At 35.8% G+C, this 22,439-nt stretch overlaps 2 protein-coding genes across 2 annotated transcripts; both read right to left on the reverse strand.

The window, feature by feature from the left end:
- Nucleotides 1–212: 212 nt before the first annotated feature.
- Nucleotides 213–4,601, reverse strand: mtx2 (metaxin 2). Its single transcript, XM_054600144.1, has 10 exons — nt 4,437–4,601; nt 3,863–3,910; nt 3,718–3,764; nt 3,518–3,590; nt 3,182–3,258; nt 2,898–2,990; nt 2,736–2,774; nt 2,521–2,646; nt 2,327–2,403; nt 213–1,181 (listed from the first exon to the last, which is right to left on the reverse strand). Exons 1-10 carry the CDS (start codon nt 4,474–4,476, stop codon nt 1,022–1,024), a joined length of 780 nt encoding a protein of 259 aa, XP_054456119.1. The 5' UTR covers nt 4,477–4,601; the 3' UTR covers nt 213–1,021.
- Nucleotides 4,602–9,532: 4,931 nt separating this feature from the next.
- On the reverse strand, nt 9,533–12,340 carry LOC129092593 (homeobox protein Hox-D4b-like). Its single transcript, XM_054600595.1, has 2 exons — nt 11,914–12,340; nt 9,533–9,852 (listed from the first exon to the last, which is right to left on the reverse strand). Exons 1-2 carry the CDS (start codon nt 12,338–12,340, stop codon nt 9,533–9,535), a joined length of 747 nt encoding a protein of 248 aa, XP_054456570.1.
- Nucleotides 12,341–22,439: the final 10,099 nt, after the last annotated feature.

Here is a 22,439-nt window from a genome sequence, read left to right on the forward strand (position 1 = left end):
GAGGTTGCATGATGTTATCTATTAGTTCATTTTTTCTCCCTTTCCCATGAAAAGTGTGAACATCTATGCTTACATTTGGGGAAAAAACAATCAACAAATACTTCATCATGTTGAATTTAATGACTTTTATTCTGTAGGCACTTTCAATACACACAAAGAAAACAACAGTGGAAAAACTAAAGATTAAGCCACATCCTCTTCATGTTCATGTCTTCTTTTTTTTTTTACAGAACAAAAAAGCAACACTGCCTCACATTTATTACAAGCGTCTAAAAGTTCCTGTATGGAAAAATAAAATCAGCGAGCCGTTCGACCTCAAACCCGATTCAAGTGAAAGGCAGCCATGTCACACGGCTGTAAAAATCAAACTCTCTCTGAGTATACAGGAGTCTGAATTATGACACGTCAGAGTGGATAGGGATCCTGTGCATCAGAGCAAACAATGACAAACAATAAGAGCGTATAAATTAAGTCTAATCCCTGTCCGATCATCTGCTAACCCCGACTTCAAAGATTTGCACTACCATTGTCAGTATTTTATTTAATTTCCATAATGCTGGAAATGTAAAGGCTCTGTGAAAACTCATTTGGTGGCTTCCTGCAGCAGCAAAAAGAGTTATGCAGATCAAACGGTGTGTTCTTCTTGTGAACGTCATCATTTCTATCTCTGTGTTGAATTATCTTTTTTAGATCGTCTACATGTGCGTGACTGAAGAATGAGCTTTCCTGTGGTGTTAGAGTACTTTAAGGTGATATTTATCTAAATGTAGTAGACACATGTTGACCCATAACTGGCTCATTTGGTCTCCTATCAGCAGCATGCAACGGCGTACAGGTACCAGGTAAAAGGAGAAGGAAAGCGAGAATCACAAAAGGGACAGGCGTGTGAATAGAAGCAGATATTAGCTTCTCAGTGCTACAGAGAGGGAATGAGAGAAGGAGGGACCAAATGTACAGGACGAGATCATTATAATAATAATAATAATAATAATAACATTACAGGTGAGAGGTTTTATTTCCTTCAAGAACTCTTGTCTTCAAAGTAGGTCTGTTCGATGCGCCTGCAGAAGGACAGCAGGTTGCTGTAGCTCTTGATCCTCTCTGCCAGCTCAGTGCTGGTCAGCCTGGTGGTCAGAATGGTGAAGAGGTGACCAAACACCAACGCATCCAGTTCTGTGGGCCTAAAACACACACAAACACATCCACATTCTTAGTTTTTTTGGTTTGTTTCTGCAGAAATCACCAATTGAAGATTTGTACTTTAATTGTTGTGTGGTAAGACAAGTCTCAACGTGTTGTTTTAAATCAACATGCTGGTTAATATTTATATCTAAAATGATAGAAGGTTGAAACATGCACCATAGCATCCGTGCTTGTACTGTGAAACTTCTCTGTAGGGTTGCACGATTATGACCAAGATGATAATCACGATTATTATTTTTGATTGAGATCAAGATTATTTATCTTGATTATTCATGATTTTTAGGGACAAAATACTCTTCCGAAAACCTTCTACCATTTCTACTAGTTAAACCAAATGTTGCATCAAAATCAGATTTAAATAAGGTTCTTCTTCACCTGAATTAAGTGCATTAAATATGCAGTTATTACTCTTCTATTCTGGATTGCAGCAGCAACATTCAGAATAGTTTTTCACATGCTGCTGCTGCAGGGTGTGCATGCATGCAGCAGCAGCATTAAAGCTCTCCAGAAAGTGAAGCCTAAACATCTGGATCGCCCCCTGGTGGCTGGTTGTTAGTTTAGCATGTACTTGATTTTAATGTTGAGGAGTTTTCTCATCATTTTAAAACATCAATATGGCAGTCGATCGGGTTAATTTAATTATGGGAATACTGATTGACTTATGATGCATTAACTGTGCAGCCCTACTTTCTTGCTTCTACCAATCATTCCATCCACTTCTTTCCCTGAGCTACAAATGAGAAATCTGCACTGAAAGGTTTAAAGACGCCATGGCATTAACATATGGTACATTAACAACAAAAAAGCGGTTGCTTTGTTAATCGTTGGTTTAAAGGCATTGATATATCGTAAAATGTTCTAAGGAGTTACAGAAAGAAGTTCACCTTTCAAATAAGTAGGATGTAATTACAGTATTACACCACAGGGTGGTGCTAAAGAAAAAGCTGTTGCTTCCAAACACTTGTTTCTTTTTTGACCCTTATAAGATCAGCTTTAAGAGCAAAATCTGCAGTACTGAAGTTTTCTCCCCCTCACTATGTCATGTCTGTTATTCAGCTGCTATGAAACACAGAAAAAAACCAAGACATATCAAACATACATAAACTGACAAAGAGATACATACTGTTTATTAAAGAAGAATGGTTGTGTTCCCAACCGCTGGGAGAGAGCCTGGCAGCACTGACTCACATCCTCATAAACCTGAAACACATGAGAGAACAAAAAGGGTTATTTTTTTTATGTCAATATTGTCTATAAAACCATAAATAATAGCAACAGGGATATCATGAGAACAATGGGTGTCGGGTGGTTGCTAACCTGCGCCAGGGTTTTCCCTCCCCAGCCGATGGCGTTCATCTTCTTGCGAACCTCCCACTGCTTCTGATAGGCGAGGATGTTACTGAGAGGCCACGAGTAAGGACTGCTGTATCTGGGGCGGGAGATCTACGCAAAACACACACTTGTAATTAAAAATAAATGAATAATCACGTTCAAATCTTTTTTTCTTTTATTTTGAAGGCGGGAATACACACCTCGGCAGCCGTAGCGTCGTCACACCACTGAATGTACATCTGTAGGGATGGGACGAGACTCGAATGAGCAGATATTATGCAGAAATACTGATCCATTGTTTCAGCTGTGTGTGTAGTTGCCTGGCAGTTTTTGTGCGTGTGTGTGTGTGTGTGTGTGTGTACCTCAGCAGTGAGCAGCATGTTGTTGACCAGCTCCATGTACGCTTTCATCTCAGCTCTCTGAACATCATCTAAGCTGTCGCTCAGAGAATTACCCTGAGAACCCAAAACACACAGTTCTCACCTTAAGTTAACCCTATTTTTTTAACAAATAAGAAACAAGTGATCTCCTTACATACAAAATAGGCCTAGAAAATTACATCAACCAAAACTTCAGGTTATAAAAAGTCTCAACATGTCTCTGAGCTGTGATAATAATCCATTACTTTGATATCTGTGTTACGCACCTTAGCTTTAGTGAACTGCACTATCGGCCCGAGTTCTGACACCACCTGGTTCCCTACGTGGATGAAGGGAATCTTACCTACAGAGAGACACATAAGAAAAACACGGAAAGAGTCACATAAGTGTAATGTAGGTTACAAAGCACAGCCAAAAAGAACAAAATAAACTTTTAAATATGGATAACATCATTTTTAACTGCTGGTTATAGTATGTAAATAACAAAACTGGATTTGAAAATGTCCCCATAGCAATACAAGGTTATTATGGTTCACTTTTTCAGTGAGAGAGGATTCACAGCATGGAGCTTAATGCACTTCTGCAGCAGCATGTGTACTAACCAGAAGGTGACATGTATTCAGCATTCGCCCTGCAAACCACCTGCACTGGTAGACCACACATCCTGAGGTAGGCCTGCACAGGAGGGGAACAGGACAGGGTCAATTAGTGCTAATGCAATTAATTCATTTCATGTCCCCCATCAAATAACATGCATGTGACATTTGCTGATATATTTGTTGAGAAACCAACAGAAACTCACCTGAACAGCAAGAGATGAGGCACAGTCTGACAGCAGAATCTGATCCTCTGTTAAAAACAAAGTAATGTAAACAACAACACTTATATCCATACCTCTGTAATAAGAAGTCATATTGTTTATCCATTTCAGACTAAAGCTGACTCACCCTTCAGCGGTTGGTACAAGGTTGCAGATTCAGGCCAGGGCTCAGCAGCTGTCAATGTCAAAAACAGACACACAAAAAAACATTTAAAGGTGATAAATTAGCTTTTCAAAATGGTATAATTCTGGTAAATTAACCACAATTATTATAATAATTAATTGTATCTGAATAAAATCCAATCCCCTGACAGTAAGTTTAATTTTTAGCAACAATTCAGCATGTTTCACATCAATATCTGTACAAAAACATGATTTAAACCAGTGAAGTGTATGTACATTTACTTCTTCTCTCCACAAAAGGGAGTTCTGCTCTGAACACACAGCGCTCACTACTGCCACCGACGGCCGGGCGTGGTATTACAACACTCTACGGCTCTACGGCATTAGTGCAGCAGTACAGCCTCCGGCCACCAGTGGCAGCACTGAGCGGACCGGTTTCGCGCGCAGCACTCAGGGTTAAGCGAGGAAGACGAAATTCGCCATTTTGGATCTTACGTCTGCACAAACTAGCCCATGTTAGTGGCTAAAGCTAGCTTCATAAACAGCAACAGCAGCGCAGGGCAAAGTCAACACATTACCTGCCATCTGCGACACGAAAGCCTCTGCCGCAAGAGACATTGTGATGCTGTAATATCCGTGGTGCAGAATATAAATTTTAGTTAAAGATTAGGTCAAATTAACGGCATGCAAGTGTAAGGGCAAAGTGCCTGTTCTGCAGTCACAGACTGGTCCGACCGCGATTAATGTCCGGGCGAGTACATGGAACTCCGATTGTTTAGTTCCGCTTTACGACTGAGATTTCCACTGTGTGTGTGATTTATATAAATGTATGAATATATATAAATATATACTATCATATTAAAACTTAAATATTTAAATTAAAATAAAACAGTACTTTTGACTGGTACTTAAATATATATAAATGTATGTCTTCTTTTATATATATATAAATATATATATATATATATATATAAATGTATGTCTTCTTTTATATATATATAAATGTATGAATATGTATAAATGTATATGTATTATATATATATAAATGTATGTCTTCTTAAAGTATTATATATATATAAATGTATGTAATATATATAAATGTATGTCTTCTATCGAATATATATATATATATATATATATATATATATATATATATATATAAGTGCAAATGTATGTCTTCTTTTATATATATATATATATATATATAAATGTATGTCTTCTTTTATACAGTACCTTTTATACAGTACCAGTCAAAAGTTTGGACACACCTTCTCATTCAATGGTTTTTTTTTTTTAATTTTTCATTCAATTTTTTTCTACATTGTAGATTAATATTGAAGACATCCAAACTATGAAGGAACACATATGGAATTATGTGGTAAACAAACAAATGCTCAACAAACCAGAATATGTTTTATATTTTAGATTCTTCAAAGTAGTTGAATGAGAAGGTGTGTCCAAACTTTTGACTGGTATTGTATATTGTATATTTATATATATTTTATATATATTTATATATATGTATATATATATTTATTATTATATATATGTATTATCTTTTCTTTATTTAAAAAAAACAAATGCTCAACAAACCAGAATATGTTTTATATTTTAGATTCATCAAATTGTCCAAAGTTTTGACTGGTACTATATAATATTTCAGTTATTGTGGATTCTTTACTGCTTTTATTGCTTATTTATAATACTTGTTTTTTGATCTTGTTTTTTACTACGTCTCTCGTTCTCACTATACCCTCTGCTGCTGTAATCCTGTAAATGTCCCCGCTGCGGGACTAATAAAGGATTATCTTATTTTATTTTATCTTGTTGTTACTTATTTACATAATATTTTACACTTGATTGCATTGTTAGAAATCTTTCCATCTTTACATTGGGAAGCAACATGAACATGTTGTTTACAAATTATGCATCTGCAACAATCCTATGATATTCTTTAATATACAGTACCAGTCAAAAGTGTGGACACACCTTTTTATTATTGTAAATATTGTTATTCTTATGATACATATCATTTTTATTATAATTATCATTTTAAAAGGTTTCTACAGTCTGTGGTGTGGCGACTATTTATACAAGTGGACAAAATAAAAGAAACGACCCATAATAGAGTCCAAAACAACAAAATAATTAAATCAGTTTGTCACAGTCTCAACTGATAATTGAAAGCTCTGGAAAACTGTAGTGTGAATTGCTGGTTTGTTTGTATATTTATGGGGTATTTATTTTATTATCATGTCCTGACACTAATTAAATTAATGTTAATCAAATATATCCAACATTGTTTTATTTTTTTATCCTAAGGACTGTATAACTTATCACAAATATTATCTTATAGGTTGTTTTACCTTTTCTTACATGGTGTCTTTTGTGTTTCTCTTCCAGGCTGCAGTACTCAACGCAACCAGCAGGGGTCGTTCCTGCTTCACCACAGTCAGTCTGCAGAAAGGCAGGTTTGTGTTGTCCAGCAGCCTGCATGTAAAACGTCCACCAAGCAAAAACACAAACATCTCGGGCATCACACAATATGATAATAACACCGAGAGAACAATGCACATTATACTTTCAATTTGACAACATTTGCTGTTTTTGTTTGAATACCTGCAATCTCCAATACATCCACAATCTATTTGTATTATTTTGTCCATTTTCATTTTGAATAAAATGTCCATATTGTAAATGAGCATATATGAGTTGTTTTATGGGAACTTAAAAATAAAAAAGACTAACTCAGAGTATATAATCATCCCTATGCACAACATTTGCTCCATGTTATTGTGGTTTATTGCACAACCAAGTAAAGCATCCATCAGTTCTCTGTGGCTGTATTGTTTCCAGTTGTAGAAGTTAGGAAGTGTAATTGAATATCGACTGGTGGGGGATCTCCAGCATGTGATGGATATTCCTTTCCTGCACATTTAACCAAGTCTCAACCGGATGGCACCAATTAATGTCTCTCTGCACTCATTTCCCTCACATCCTACCACACACACACACACACACACACACACACACACACACACACACACACACACACACACACACACACACACACACACACACACACACACATGCACACACACATGATTTCTTTCACCTCAAGTAGCCCTGCTCTGTGCGTAAACAATGCGTAAAAGGCGCATAAAACTCTGATTTTTCAAACGTTTAGAGACACTTATCGACTATATGTTGTGCAACAATATCTGTCTACTGCCATGTATGAAGCATGTCAGCCTTTTAGGATAATATAGCTCTGCATTGGCTTTCAACACAGTGTCTTTCTGATGATTAAAGGTTCAGGATCGTTTATCCGTGGAATAATCCGGAGCACATTTTCTAAATCCTCCTGTATTATATATAGTTTATATATAGTTTATATATATATGTATTATGTATTTTATCTTATTTTTTCTTTATTTAAAAAAATCTACATTGCAGATTAATATTGAAGACATCCAAACTATGAAGGAACACATATGGAATTATGTGGTAAACAAACAAATGCTCAACAAACCAGAATATGTTTTATATTTTACATTCTTCAAAGTAGCTGAATGAGAAGGTGTGTCCAAACTTCTGACTTCTTTTATATATATATATATATATATATATATATATATATATGTAAATGTATGTCTACTTTTATATATATATAAATGTATGTCTACTTTTATATATATAAATGTATGTCTACTTTTATATATATAAATGTATGTCTTCTTCTTATATATATATATATATAAATGTATGTCTTCTTTTATACAGTACCAGTCAAAAGTTTGGACACACCTTCTCATTCAATGGTTTTTCTTTATTTTTTATTTTTTTCTACATTGCAGATTAATATTGAAGACATCCAAACTATGAAGGAACACATATGGAATTATGTGGTAAACAAACAAATGCTCAACAAACCAGAATATGTTTTATATTTTACATTCTTCAAATTGTCCAAAGTTTTGACTGGTACTGTATAATATTTCAGTTATTGTGGATTCTTTACTGTTTTTATTGCTTATTTATAATACTTGTTTTTTGATCTTCCTACGGAAAGACATCCTCACATTTAGAAAGCTTCAGTTGAGACATCACGGATAAGATATTTGTCTTGGCTCACTTCAAGTGGCTTGAAGCTCAGTTAAATTATGAGCTTAACAATCATCTATTACATCTCTGTTAAAGTGTCCAATGGCTATTTAAAAGTCTTTCCTTTCCCACATGTGCCTGTGATTACAGCCTATGGTGACAGTAAACAGTAAACAATAGAAAATTGTTGATTCTTTGTTTCAGACAAAGATTAAGAATGTCAATTTTTCTTCCATTTAAATCTTTTTTCGGTGTAATCTCACCATCCACGTAAAAACGTGTGTGTGTGTGTGTGTGTGTGTGTGTGTGTGTGTGTGTGTGTGTGTGTGTGTGTGTGTGTGTGTGTGTGTGTGTGTGTGTGTGTGTGTGTGTGTGTGTGTGTGTGTGTGTGTGTGTGATTTGAGAGGAACGACAGACATTTTTGCAGTTTTGCAGTTTGAAACTTTTTTTTTTATTATTATTATTTTTTATCTTCTAAGTATTTTATCAAAACATTTTCACATATAAAAAATCTTACACGAAGAGATTTTCTTCTTTTTTTTTTCCAAAGATAACAAAAAAAAATAACAGACATGTTTGCTACAAAGAATAAAATATGCTACTAAATAATAATACAAATACAAAAATAAGTACTGGCGGAGGCTATAATATAAATCAATAGCATATTAAACTGGAATGAAAGACAGAACATATTCTTTTAAAATGCAACATATACTGTTGTTTCAGAGGATTTCAACCCTCTCGGTGTTAAATCAAACAACAAACGTTTCAGAAAAGCTATGTTCGTTAAAAACCCTGTAACCCTGAGAAAACACGTTGGGTTCACACTCATTCAAAACCTCCAATTTGGCTTTTTTATTCTTATTCTTTATTATTTCCCCGTGCGTAAAAATGTATGACTTTTGACAATTATTGAAAAGTTCATTCATCTTTGGAGATAAAAAAAAATCTGCTCGTTATGGCTACTTATCCTTCTACATAAGCATTGTTTTTGGAGGCTCCTCTATGTACAAAATAAAAACATTATTTGTTCAGCTATTCTGCGTCCCCGGAGCCATTTGGCGTCCCTGGACTCCTGTTTGTTATTTCTGCCCCGTTTTAAGCGCCAGTTTGTGTGGAAAAACAACATTTTTGGTAATGTGCATATTCATAAGTTATTTTTTTTTAGGTAGCTATTATAAAAAACCCTGTTTTATGTTTTACCCTGTAGAAATAAAAAAACCCTGTTTTTCTCCAAGAGACACAATCTCTCCAACCATTTGGCACCTTCAGTAATCTAGTGTCTAACAATTCCTTAATTTCTCCAGAGAGATGTCTGACAATTAACTAAATGTAAAACTGAAAACAAACATTAATTAATTAAATATCAGAGTAGAATTGGATGCAACACCTCTACACAAATGAAATATTGGAAAAACACACATATGAGGCAGTCACAAGCCTGATTTTGGAACCAAAGATGGATTTTAGCCTGTCATTTTAAAGCAGGTTATAAAAACGTTCAGATCCCTTCAGCACCACCTCCTCCACCCTCCTCCTCAGACGGCCAGCACCTCCTCCACCCTCCTCCTCAGACGGCCAGCACCACCTTCAGGCCGCTGTCGCTGCCGCTGCTGCTGCTGCTGTCTCTGTCCCTGGTGGTGCTCTTCTTGTTCTTGCTCCTTCCTTTGGTGTTGGGCAGCTTGTTGTCCTTCTTCCAGCGCATGCGCCGGTTCTGGAACCACACCTTCACCTGCCGCTCCGACAGGTGCAGCAGGTGAGCCACCTCCACGCGGCGGCGGCGCGTGAGGTATCGGCTGAAGTGGAACTCCTTCTCGAGCTCGAGCACCTGCTGGCGCGTGTAGGCCGTCCGGAGCCGCTTGGGTTCTGGACCCATGTGGTCCGGGTTCACTGCAGAACCATCAGAGTAACACATTTAGAGACAGAGAATTTAATCATTTTATTTATTTATTTATTTATTTATTTATTTATTTATTTATTTATTTATTTATTTATTTATTTATTTATTTATTTTTTATTTATTTTTTTTTTTTATTTTGTTTCACTCATTATATATTTTTAATTAAGCTAAATAATATTTTTTTATTTTATTTTAAAACATGTTTCAGAGTTAGCCTGCAGACTAGCATTTTAAAATTGTGAATAAAAATCGGATTCACTGCAAAACGACATCATAATAACATTTAGCGACAGATATATATATATATATATATACATATATATATATATATATATAAGAGAAGACATACATTTATATATATAAGAGAAGACATACATTTATATATATAAGAGAAGACATACATTTATATATATATAAAAGTAGACATACATTTATATATATATATAAAAGAAGACATACATTTATATATATAAAAGAAGACATACATTTATTATATATATATAAAAGAAGACATACATTTATATATATATAAGAGAAGACATACATTTATATATATATCAACATACATTTATATATATATAATTTATATATATAATACATTTATATATATATATAAAAGAAGACATACATTTATATATAAGAGAAGACATACATTTATATATACTAAATAGAAGACATACATTTAATATATATAAAAGAAGACATACATTTATATATTTACAGTACCAGTCAAAAGTTTGGACACACCTTCTCATTCAACTACTTTGAAGAATGTAAAATATAAAACATATTCTGGTTTGTTGAGCATTTGTTTGTTTACCACATAATTCCATATGTGTTCCTTCATATTTATTTATCAATATTAATCTACAATTTTAAAAATAAAAATAAAGAAAAACCATTGAATGAGAAGTGTGTCCAAAATTTTGTTGGTATTTATAAAAGAAGACATACATTTTTATATATATAAGAAGAAGACATACATTTATATATATATATATATATATATATATATATATATATATATATATATATATATATATATATATATAAGAAGAAGACATACATTTATATATATAAAAGTAGACATTTTTTTATTTATTTTGTTTCACTCATTATATATTTTTAATTAAGCTAAATAATATATATTTTTTAAATGTTTTTAGAGTTAGCCTGCAGACTAGCATTTTAAAATAGTGAATAACTTTTATCAGTTTTTTCATGTGGTCATTTGAAGTGTAAATCTTCATCTGTGGTCGACCGAGCAGCGGTCCAACATGCTCTTTTCCACTTTTCTTTTAACTTGCAGCTTTTTGTTCAGCCGCAACGTTGCACACACACACACACACACACACACACACACACACACACACACACACACACACACACACACACACACACACACACACACACACTTTGACAGGGCCATAAAACGCTTTGACAGGGCCATAAAACTTTATAGGGGCTGTAATTCTTCCTGACTCTCACTGAGCCCATAAATAACTCGACAACAAAAAAGGGTGCTCACAAATGGACAAAACACTAGAAAGAAAGAGAGAGAGAGATAAAGAGAGAGAGAGAGAGAGAGAGAGAGAGAGAGAGAGAGAGAGAGAGAGAGAGAGAGAGAGAAATAAACAAAAACATAAACATGGGAATCAGGAAAAGTTAAATTCTGCACAAATGAGATTGAGAGACATTTAGAGATAAAAAAAATAAAAAAGATTTGCTGTTTTGTTTGAATACCTGCAATCTCCAATACATCCACAATCTATTTCTATTATTTTGTCCATTTTCATTTTGAATAAAATGTCCATATTGTAAATGAGCATATATGAGTTGTTTTATGTCCCTGGGAACTTAAAAATATAAAAAGACTAACTCAGAGTATATAATCATCCCTATGCACAACATTTGCTCCATGTTATTGTGGTTTATTGCACAACCAAGTAAAGCATCCATCAGTTCTCTGTGGCTATTTCCAGTTGCAGAAGTTAGGATGCATAATTGACTATAAAAGAGAAATAAAGATGTAAACCCTCAGGCTGGCTCACCGTGTGCGATGTGCACTTTCTTCATCCACGGGTAGACAACAATAGGCGGCTTGTCCCTCCCCTGGCAGGCCGTTTTCCTCTGCACCTGAGCGGGCTTTGCACAGGTCATCCAGGCCTGGCCCTGCAGGTCAGCCCCGGGAAACCTGGCCTCCTTCCCGGCTGCGTCCGTCTCCCTGAAGCCGGGGAAAGGCTGCAGAGAGTGGTCCTCTCCATCCTCCCTCTGCCGGCCCTGAGAGGAGGGATATGCGGTTTGTTGTGGTGTGTATGGAGGTGGAGGAGGCTGCATGGACTGATAGCCTCCCACATAACTACCACTGTCCTGGGGGTGGTTGTAATACCCCCCTTGGTCACTGAAATGACTGTAATCTTCTTCACAAGGAGGGAACTGCGGCTCAGCATATTTACAGCTCACCACGTAGGACTCCATGATTGATTTATAGAGAGGCTGGTAGGAGAATACTAATTTTTCTTTCTCTCCCCTCTCTCTGTCTCTTTCCCCCTCTGGCATGCAGCCATCCTGCGGCTGTCAAATAGACGGACGGCCGAGAGGGCCATGTGACCCTGAGGCCGGCCAATGGGAGAGGACACCTCGGGTTGTTTATGTCAGACGTAATGGGATAATTTGAAGAAAGGAACAAAAAAAAGTTCATTATAGGACTAATGAAGCTGTGCTGGCGCGTTAAGAAGAGATGTTTGTGGACCTAGAAACATAAGGTTAAGAGTAATTATCATTTAGATAATTATCTATCTATCTATCTATCTATCTATCTATCTATCTATCTATCTATCTATCTATCTATCTATCTATCTATCTATCTATCTATCTATCTATCTATCTATCAATCTATCTATCTATCTATCTATCTATCTATCTATCTATCTATCTATCTATCAATATCTATATCTATCTATCTATCTATCTATCTATCTATCTATCTATCTATCTATCTATCTATCTATCTATACATCTATCTATCTATCTATCTATCTATCTTTCTATATCTATCTATCTATCTATCTATCTATCTATCTATCTATCTATCTCTATCTATCTATCTATCTATCTATCTATCTATCTATCTATCTATCTATCTATCTATCTATCTATCTATCTATCTATCTATCTATCTATCTATCTATCTCTCTCTCTCTCTATCTATCTATATATATATATATATATATATATATATATATATATATATATATATATATATATATATATATATATATATATATATCTATATATATATATATATATATATATATATATATATATGTCTATATATCTATCTATGTATATGTCTATATATCTATCCATCCATATGTCCATTTATCCATCCATCCATCCTTAATTGCCCCCCCCCTCCCACACACAGCACCTATTGAAAACGCGCTCGGACAGTAGATTTATGACTCTCAGCTGACTGACTGACTGACTGACTGACTGACTGACTGACTTTAACCCCCCACACAGATGGCCGGAGCTGAAAAATTAATCTGGCCCATATTGAAGGTCCGCGCGGGGCCATATTTGGCCTTGTAGCGACTCAAAGGATGGACAACAAAACATGGACGGGCAGGAAAAAAAGGGGTTGGGGGGGGCCTCCAATAAGAGAATGAGATAAAAGGTTCCCAGACAGTGACTAGTAGTCGGCTTTGTTAGGCCGGGGGTCAGCGCGAGGTGTCCCGTTCCCCACCACCTCCACCACCTCCACCACCTCGGCTCTTAAATGCATTGCTTTGGCTTTTAAAAAATGATGCCAAAGCCAACAGAACGAGAGAAAAAAAGGCGACAGGGCTGAAAAATGAAAGTGAATTACCCAGAATCTGAAATCGAAAAAACGTGAAAGAGATAAGTGAGAATATGCTAAATGAAAGCCCTCACAGGGAGAGAAAGGGTCATAAAATAAAAGGGGGGGCTTGTATTCCGCGCGCAACTCATGCGTGAATATGTTGTCTTATATTAATGACACAAAATGCTGAATCACAACAGACAGAGTCTAAAAAGACATCCTAATAAATGATGTTTGCACTGAGGGTTAGACCATCAATCCGTGGATTCCTTCCTTGGCTGCAGCAGCTGCTCCTTTAAGGATGGAGGTCTGCTGCTGCAGCCAGAAGCCTCTTTATAATAAGTCCTGGGATGTGCTATTACTTCTGCCTAATATACCCTGTAATGCTCTAATAAAGACAGGAGCAAGAAAATGATTTGGCTTGGCCGAGGCATTAAAGCAGCTCATGCAGGAGGGGGGAAATGGTTAGAAGACCTTTTTATTTTTGGCCTGGCTGCAGATTATGAGTCTAATCTATTTTATCTAATGAGTCATTTGTTAGCTCATAATCAAATGATTTATAATACACCAGATAAAGAGGCTAAATGTCACTTTTTAAAGATTTTTGGTTCACTTTATGTGGCTAAGAACACAAGCAAAGCCTTTTTTCTTAACATGAAAACAACATCTGGGTGGTGAATGAGTCCCTGGCTCCTCCTAAATAGCTTCCACTGCGATGCCATTGAGCAAAGCACTCATACACTACTCCTAACCATTGGGAGCGTTAGTAAAAGCTTATCGTTTTTATTTCACAGGGGCATTTTTTAACCTTTTTTTCAGCTTATATATCATTTAAAGCTTCAATTTCTGACTTTTGGCAACATTTAGGGAAGATAAAGCAACGCTGCTCATACATTATATATATTATCTTTACATATACATAATCATACTGAACATGTGTACCCATTTAGTATTTATTTTCCACATTTGTTTTATTAGACAACTTACAGAACACTTGTATATTGGCTTTTTATTTCTTATTTTATTATTGGCCATTGCTGCTTTTTATATATATATTCATAAATACACCTATTTTTTCACTTCCTGTGTAGAATTATCTTATCTTTCCAGCTTTGTTTTCTGTGTTTAATGGCTGTTATTTCCATTTCTGTGTCAGTACATCAAGAGAGATGCAAAGACTGCAGTTAAATTCCTTGCATGTGCAGGAAATACATTCTGATTCTGAATTACTGTGAGCTGCCCAGACAAAAATGGACGTCCAAAGCCAACAATTGTTTTTGTATTTATTGTGGTAAAACCTGAAAGATAACTTTTGTATTTGAGGTGTGTTAATCAGTGCTATTTGTGGTGTAAATGTAGATGTGCAGATGTGTGCGTGGGAACAAAAGCTAAATGAAGAGTGACAAAATAGTCTTTGGGAAGCTGCAGGAGGCACATCATCGAAGGCGGCGAGCCATGTTGCGTTTAAGCGTTGCTGCTTGCAAACCAAATTGATGTCTTAATCAAGACTCAACTGAGCGGGCTTTAATGCTGCGGGGGAATTAGACCCGGTAATCACACTCTCTGCACGTGCAAACCCTTCCTGCTCAATTTCAGATTGCATGCAAATAGCAAAGGCATGCCTAACTTGAGTCTTAACCGGCAGCATTGATAGGGAAAGAGTGAGCTGTGGAGTGTGAAAGAGAGCAGGAGCAGCTCTGTTAGCAGTCACCAGTTTCTTCATTCCTCTCCTCGTTTCTTGATTTTGATGGATGGTTAGTCTTCGCCCATAGACTCCCCTAGAACCCAATCTGTGACCGAGACAGCTCCACACACATTCGGTTCTACAGGGTATATATAGGCGAAGGTTCACTTCACGGCCGGCTGCTGATGACTTCTTCTTGTTTCACTGACAGAGATTTACATGCACATGTTTTTTTTTTTTTTTTTACTTCTTTTATTTGCCATGACTCACCGTTCACCCTCTTTTCATTCATTTTTTTCAGATGTGCATGTTTCCACAGCTCAACAGGCGCTGTGTGTTGGTGTCATTGTGTAATTTATTGAGACCATTAATGGAGCTTGTAGCATGTAGCTTTTTGACATCAATACCTCATTATGGGACACAGCACATTTAGTCTGATATGTTAGTGTCATTAATGTAAGCAAGCAAGACGGTTATCTACAGACTGAACAGTGTGGACATTGAGTTTGGATGTCTGCATGGAATCTGTCTTGTAGCTCAGTGGTTGAGAGATTTACAGAATGAAATAGAAAGTAGTTGATTTAGTCGATTAGTCGACTAATCTGTTGTTTTGGTCTAAACCGATTAAGATTTCTTTAGCTGATTTAGATGTTTTTTCCTGCTGAATGACCTATTTATATATATTTATAAGTAAATCTCCGGTTAAAGTGGTGCTTTTGTGTGATTCTTTTTGGAGAAACTCAAGTTTTACAGATCTGTCGACTGAATCAACTCATCAATAAGTCAACAAGCTGTTATTAATGTCTTTGGTGGAGGAAAGTCCTACAGCTAAAGGTTTATGATAATGGTAAATGATGTAATAAGTGAAAGGCCAATGAAAGAATGAAATATTTACCCCTATTTAAACACCAGCATTAACATGATCAACCACAGTGACACTTGTTTGTAGTAGTTCAACTCTACGTAGGTGTATACTGAAATATTCTCCATCATAATACATCATTTCAAGAGTGTTTGTAATTAGATACCTCACTGGAAGGCTTATATCGGCTTATTCTGGAGTGGAAAAAGTGCCATGAGTATAAATAGAACGTAAAAACAGTGGAAATCATTTCCTTCCATGGAGGAGAAACCGAAGTAAGAGTTTGTTACCCACGGCCTAATTACGCCTGAACAAGCCTTGTTTATTTGGTTATTTTAAACATTTGATAACCAGGAATTTCCAACAGCCAGTCAGAATAGAATAATGACAGTTCGGCTTTCATGCAAAAAGTTCGCCAACAAGCCACCAGCTTTTTTTTTACAAGCTTTTAGGATGGTGGCTGCGTTGGCAAATCTCCCGAACTTGGCCTGAAACTCAGATCAGAACCGTATGAAGATTCATTGCTTTGAAGGGAACAACAACCCTGAGGGAGGAAGTCTGAATATTTCTCATTTAGGTCCTGCTGCAGTGCGTTTAGGATCCCCCAACCCCCACCCGGCCCCTATAGGTGTTTATTATTCTACGTCTGTGGACTGCCCGTGAAGCCACAGAGGTATACATCCAAGGTTTAAAATGATAATCTGGCAATCTGCAATGAAAGGTTTTACTGATATGACTGATGTCGTGCAGCGTTGGTATTTGTCGTGTCTTTGTTTGCTGTTTTTGCTCGGATACATATTGAATAAAGGTTAAAATATATAAAGTATGTATTGATTTTCTCACCCCACTCTATTTACAATGCCAAGGCGATAATATCATCTGGTCTTTTTCTATTCTCACACCTCATGTCTTTATTCACACACACACACACACACACACACAGACCCAGTGATATACATTATTAATAACATCTCTGACATTGACTTTTGCACATCTGCATGTGTGTTTACTGTACGGTTTTTGGAGCTGGGTGCCATGGCGATGGTCTGTTTCCAGCTCTTGCCCCGGGCATGGACTCATTCCTGCTGTTTACACTCAGAGGATTCCCAGGGCCCTGCAGGACGAGGGGCTGGTGAAAACCCTAAACCATTTGTTGCCAAAGCTGCGAAGAGGGAACAGCTAAACGTTGTGTAAAGCAAGATTTGATTCATGAAAGATAAACACAAAAGAGTGTTCTTTTCTTTTTTTTTCCTTTTTGAAAGCTAAGCTAAACATTGATTCTCAACCTTTTTTTTTTTTTTTTTTTTTTAAATGGATTCAGTTGAGTGATGAAGCTGCTCACATATCTGCAGATGAAAGTGGTGAAGACTCTATTCTCTTCAGGACTATTAATCCATGCCTCCCCTAAGGAAAAAAAAAGGACTTTGACCTAAAACTTTCATTTTTCACAATGACTCCAGCCCCAAACTCTGCTGCTGAATAGGGTTTGAAAGCAGGAATCATTAGCCTGCTACCTTTTCACTGCTCTGAACTTTGGCGGATTCCTTTTTAGATGCAACAACAACAAGTTTTTTTTTTTTTCTCGTTGTGTGAAAAGAGCATTCTTCTTCTAAGAATGTCACCTAGCTGCCGACGGGTCGCCGGAGGGTCAATCAGAGGGTCAATCAGAAGCGTTGACCGCTGGTTCACCGTTTCATTAGTCCTCGTGCTGGACAGGGCCTCGCGCTGGGGACCATCCAGAGTTCACGAGGCCTGCGGGAGTCGCGAGCCCATTGTCTCTCATCGGGGTTTTTATTGTGCGAAGGCGGCTTGAAATGAAACTGTTAAAGTGAGAAAGTTCATTTTGTTTAATATCAATGTGGTTTCATTTCAACAGATGGATTATCAGGAATGTCATTGATTTTTTTTCCTATCACAACCTTCCTGATTATTATTATTCTTATTATTATTATTATTATTATTATTATTATTATTATTATTATTATTATTCTTCTTCTTCTTCTTCTTCTTCTTATTATTATTATTCTTCTTCTTCTTCTTCTTCTTCTTCTTCTTATTATTATTATTATTATTATTATTATTATTATTATTATTCTTCTTCTTCTTCTTCTTCTTCTTATTATTATTATTATTATTATTCTTATTCTTCTTCTTCTTCTTCTTCTTATTATTATTATTATTTATTATTATTATTATTATTATTATTATTATTTGATTCTTCTTCTTCTTCTTCTTCTTCTTATTATTATTATTATTATTATTATTATTATTATTATTATTATTCTTCTTCTTCTTCTTCTTCTTCTTATTATTATTATTATTATTATTATTTCTTATTATTATTATTATTATTATTATTATTATTATTATTATTATTATTATTATTATTATTATTATTCCTGTAGCTGCCGTTTAATCATCCATTTATTGATTCCAGTCAGCTCCTCTGCAAACTACATTTTTAAAACGAATCTGCTGTTTTTTACTTTATATATTATTTGTTTATAACATAATGCATCATTATAAGCATATAAGCATGTGCACAGATTGTAAAGCCCTCTGAGGCAAATCTGTAATGTGTGATTCTGGGCTCTACAACATAAACTGAATCAAACCAAACACTCCTCCTGTTCTTCTTCCAGGAGGACGTCCAGCCACAACCAGCCCAGTGAAGCAGCCTTTAACCCGCGTTAGAGCAGCTCCTCTGCGACATAAAGCCATTCAGATGTGGCTTTTCTTTCTGGGGTCGTTTCACTTTTTCATCTTAGACAGGCTGACCGGCGGCTCACCGGGTCAAAGCCGAGCCGGAGCCGCTTTAACCCGGGTTAGACATTAACTGCGACCTCCAGGCAGGAGAAACCATGAGCACCGTCTCGGGCTGACCCGGGTGAGAACGAGATCAACGAGAAACATTAAAGATTTAAACAAAATGAAGTGTTATGACAAGATATATAGGAGTGACATTATGTTTGCAATTTAATCAAATTAACTGAAAAGCTCTGGAATTAATAGGAATTGGTCAAATCACATAATAATGATGGTGTTTAGTAAAAGGAACAAAACAGATTTACATTCTTCATGATGCAAATTCATAAAAATACACAAGAATGCAGTGATTTTTGTATTCTTGGCATGTTTACTTGTGTAGTGAATGGACGACAACTAAAGTAATTATAACACATAATGTATGAATACACTAATAATGACGATTATTCTTAAATATTGAGAGACATTTGTAAGCTATTTATTCAGCCCAGTTTCCAAAATGTAATAATTTAAAAGAGATTAAATTGGACTATCAATAGCTGCATCAATCTGGATTTAAACATCATTGGATGTCTGAATGCGGATTAAATGTAATCTGAATTATTAGGTTGCATAAATTAAATGGAAAATGCCATCCGGGCAGTAGTCAGTGTGCAGAACATTTAGCTACGTTTGTGCACAATTCGATGAGATGTGGTGAAAGTATTGGTCATCTTTAAAAAATCACTGCACCAAAAGTGTCGCCTTACCATGAACATTATTCAGTTAAAGTTAAAGGTTGTTTAAAAAGATGAATGTAACTGTTGTTGTATTTGTATTTGTGACTCTTATGCACACACACACACACACACACACACACACACACACACACACACACACACACACACACACACACACACACACACACACACACACACACACAGTATAACTAAAGTGAAAACTTACAAAATCTAACATGTGCTTTCTGATAAAACAGCTTCATTTCAAAAAGGTGATTATCAACAATTTAGCCTACTTTAAAAATATTGTATCTCGTCCATAAATGGGAGATTATGATGTCAAAATCCTCAACATGGAATATCTTTGAGAGTAAAGGATAAACTGTATGCCCACTTAACAACACACACACACACACACACATATATATATATACACACACACATATATATATATACACACACACACACTGGTCTTCTTACGAAATATGTTACAACACAGACCTCTATGTGAGTAACTATGGAACAAAAGAATAAAGAAAAAGAATCACATGGAGCTGATATTTATCTCCACTTTGAGGGGAATATTACACAAAACAAAAACAAGGTGATTAATTCAACACAAACCAAAAATATTTAAACGAAATATGAAAACAGAGCGTTTGACCTCAGGTGTGTATATATGTTTTAGGATCTTAAAATAACACTAAAATGATTTAATCCCCTGAGTAGCTTTGACTTTAAAATCTGAAGATTAAAAAGCAACATGAGCAGAATATAATGTGAACTCAACGTCACGTCTCACCACAGAAACACGCCTTGAAGGGAAATGAATTAAAAAAAATTTGCTTTTCTAATAATTAGATTATATGTTGGACTACAGGTGGATCTCTGGAGCCCCTTCACTCAGGTAAACAAGGGCCTTTGAGGGTCTCCTCCACCTCCTCCTCCACCTCCATCCTCCATCCCTCCCTCATAACTTCATTTCTGTGCCAAATATGAAAATCAAGGCTCACTTACTGGTTCCGTTGTGGTCTCGCGTTGGTTACTGGGTCAGATCCCGCCTCAGAGGATCCTCTCCGGTTCCTCTCTGCGGCACAAAGAGCATTCTGTTGGGACAAATATCTGCTACCAGTCCATCTGGCCGCCTGTCGGCTCTTCTCTCTGAGTTATATTTTGGGGCTTGTCAAACCACCGGCAATAAAACACACTTTATTACCGTCACGTGTTCAGTTCTTTTCCTTTTTTTTTTTTTTTTTTTTTTTTGCTGCTCCCACGCGGGTTCATAAATTATTAGTCCCTGCACCCAAAACCAAAAACCACTTTATTCTATAATGGCGCCAAAGAAAAAAACCCTCTTTAATGTCTTTGTGCTGTTTAGATTAGAACATAAAGCAGCTTGTGGTCGTTTTAATGCTCACAGACTGGCTGCAATATGTTCGATTCTTATCTTTAATTCTTATTTGTCAATACGGGTTTCTCTTATTTTAAAGAGACCAAATAAAATAGATTTTTCTGTGTTTAAGCGAATTATTTCCCCTTTAATATACCTGTGCAATATTACCTGTGCAATACATTACACATTACACTGTGCAATAATAGTTAAAAAAGTTAACAATAGTTAAAATAGTTTTTTTCTCTGTCTGTAAATATAATATTTCAGTTATTGTTGTTTTTTCTACTGTTTTTTTTATTGCTGATTTATAATACTTTATTTTTCATTTCTTATTTTTTATTTTTAGCTTGTCTTTCTTCTACTATGTCTCTTGTGTGACTAATAAAGGATTATCTTATCTTATCTTATCTTATCTTATCTTATCTTATCTTATCTTATCTTATCTTATACCAGATGCTTTCAGGTGTTATTATATTTAAAGGCAACACATTCTTCTTAGAGACATTGTGTTTGACTGGTGTAAGATCTGTGTTAAAGGTTTTATTGGTGTATTTGGTGTATTTGGGCCCAGTCTGCTGCTGAGACCCCCGGCTGTGTTTCCCTGCAGAGACTGAACGCTTTTAGCATTTTCCCGGATGTTTCTGGAATGTTTGGAGCATTTGTTTCCTGCTTTGATTTCCGTAAATGGGGAGCAATAAAGCCATAAACCTGGCTCTGTGAAAACAGTGTGTGTGTGTGTGTGTGTGTGTGTGTGTGTGTGTGTGTGTGTGTGTGTGTGTGTGTGTGTGTGTGTGTGTGTGTGTGTGTGTGTGTCCTCGGCTGCTGTGTCAAAACAAACCAAAGGTGTCTACACACACACACACACACACACACACACTCACAAAACAAACCAAAGGCACACACACACACACACACACACACACAGGACATCTTAACAAGAATACTGATAATAAAAAGCATATATAATGATACAAATAACAGCAATAATAACACTATCAATAATAATAATAATGCGTTTAGAATTAGGCTTCATAAAGGCACATACATTCAGCCATCTATAGAAAAACAACTTTTATTTCATTTATGTTTTTATATCATGTGCTGCCAGAAAAGAAAGCAGTAATTTCTTCTTTTTTAAATCGGGTTTTAGTTGAGATTTCTTTTTTTTCTTTTAAAGAAATGTTTTGAATACATCCCCAGAATGTTCAGCCACCATATATATATATATATATATATATATATATATATATATATATATATTTATGAATGACGCACAGGTTGAGCCACACGTCACCACTGCAATAGACTT

This window comes from Anoplopoma fimbria, chromosome 6 (assembly GCF_027596085.1).
Source record: "Anoplopoma fimbria isolate UVic2021 breed Golden Eagle Sablefish chromosome 6, Afim_UVic_2022, whole genome shotgun sequence".
Classification (NCBI taxonomy): Eukaryota; Metazoa; Chordata; class Actinopteri; order Perciformes; family Anoplopomatidae; genus Anoplopoma; species Anoplopoma fimbria.

Coding starts and splice junctions, on each gene's coding strand:
- mtx2 (XM_054600144.1), bottom strand. CDS start 4,476: ATGTCTCTTGCGGCAGAGGCTTTCGTGTCGCAGATGGCAG. Junction 3,765..3,862: donor CTTGTACCAACCGCTGAAGG/GTGAGTCAGCTT, acceptor TGTTTTTAACAG/AGGATCAGATTCTGCTGTCA. Junction 2,991..3,181: donor TGCAGTTCACTAAAGCTAAG/GTGCGTAACACA, acceptor TTGGGTTCTCAG/GGTAATTCTCTGAGCGACAG.
- LOC129092593 (XM_054600595.1), bottom strand. CDS start 12,340: ATGGAGTCCTACGTGGTGAGCTGTAAATATGCTGAGCCGCAGTTCCCT. Junction 9,853..11,913: donor GAAAGTGCACATCGCACACG/GTGAGCCAGCCT, acceptor ATGGTTCTGCAG/TGAACCCGGACCACATGGGT.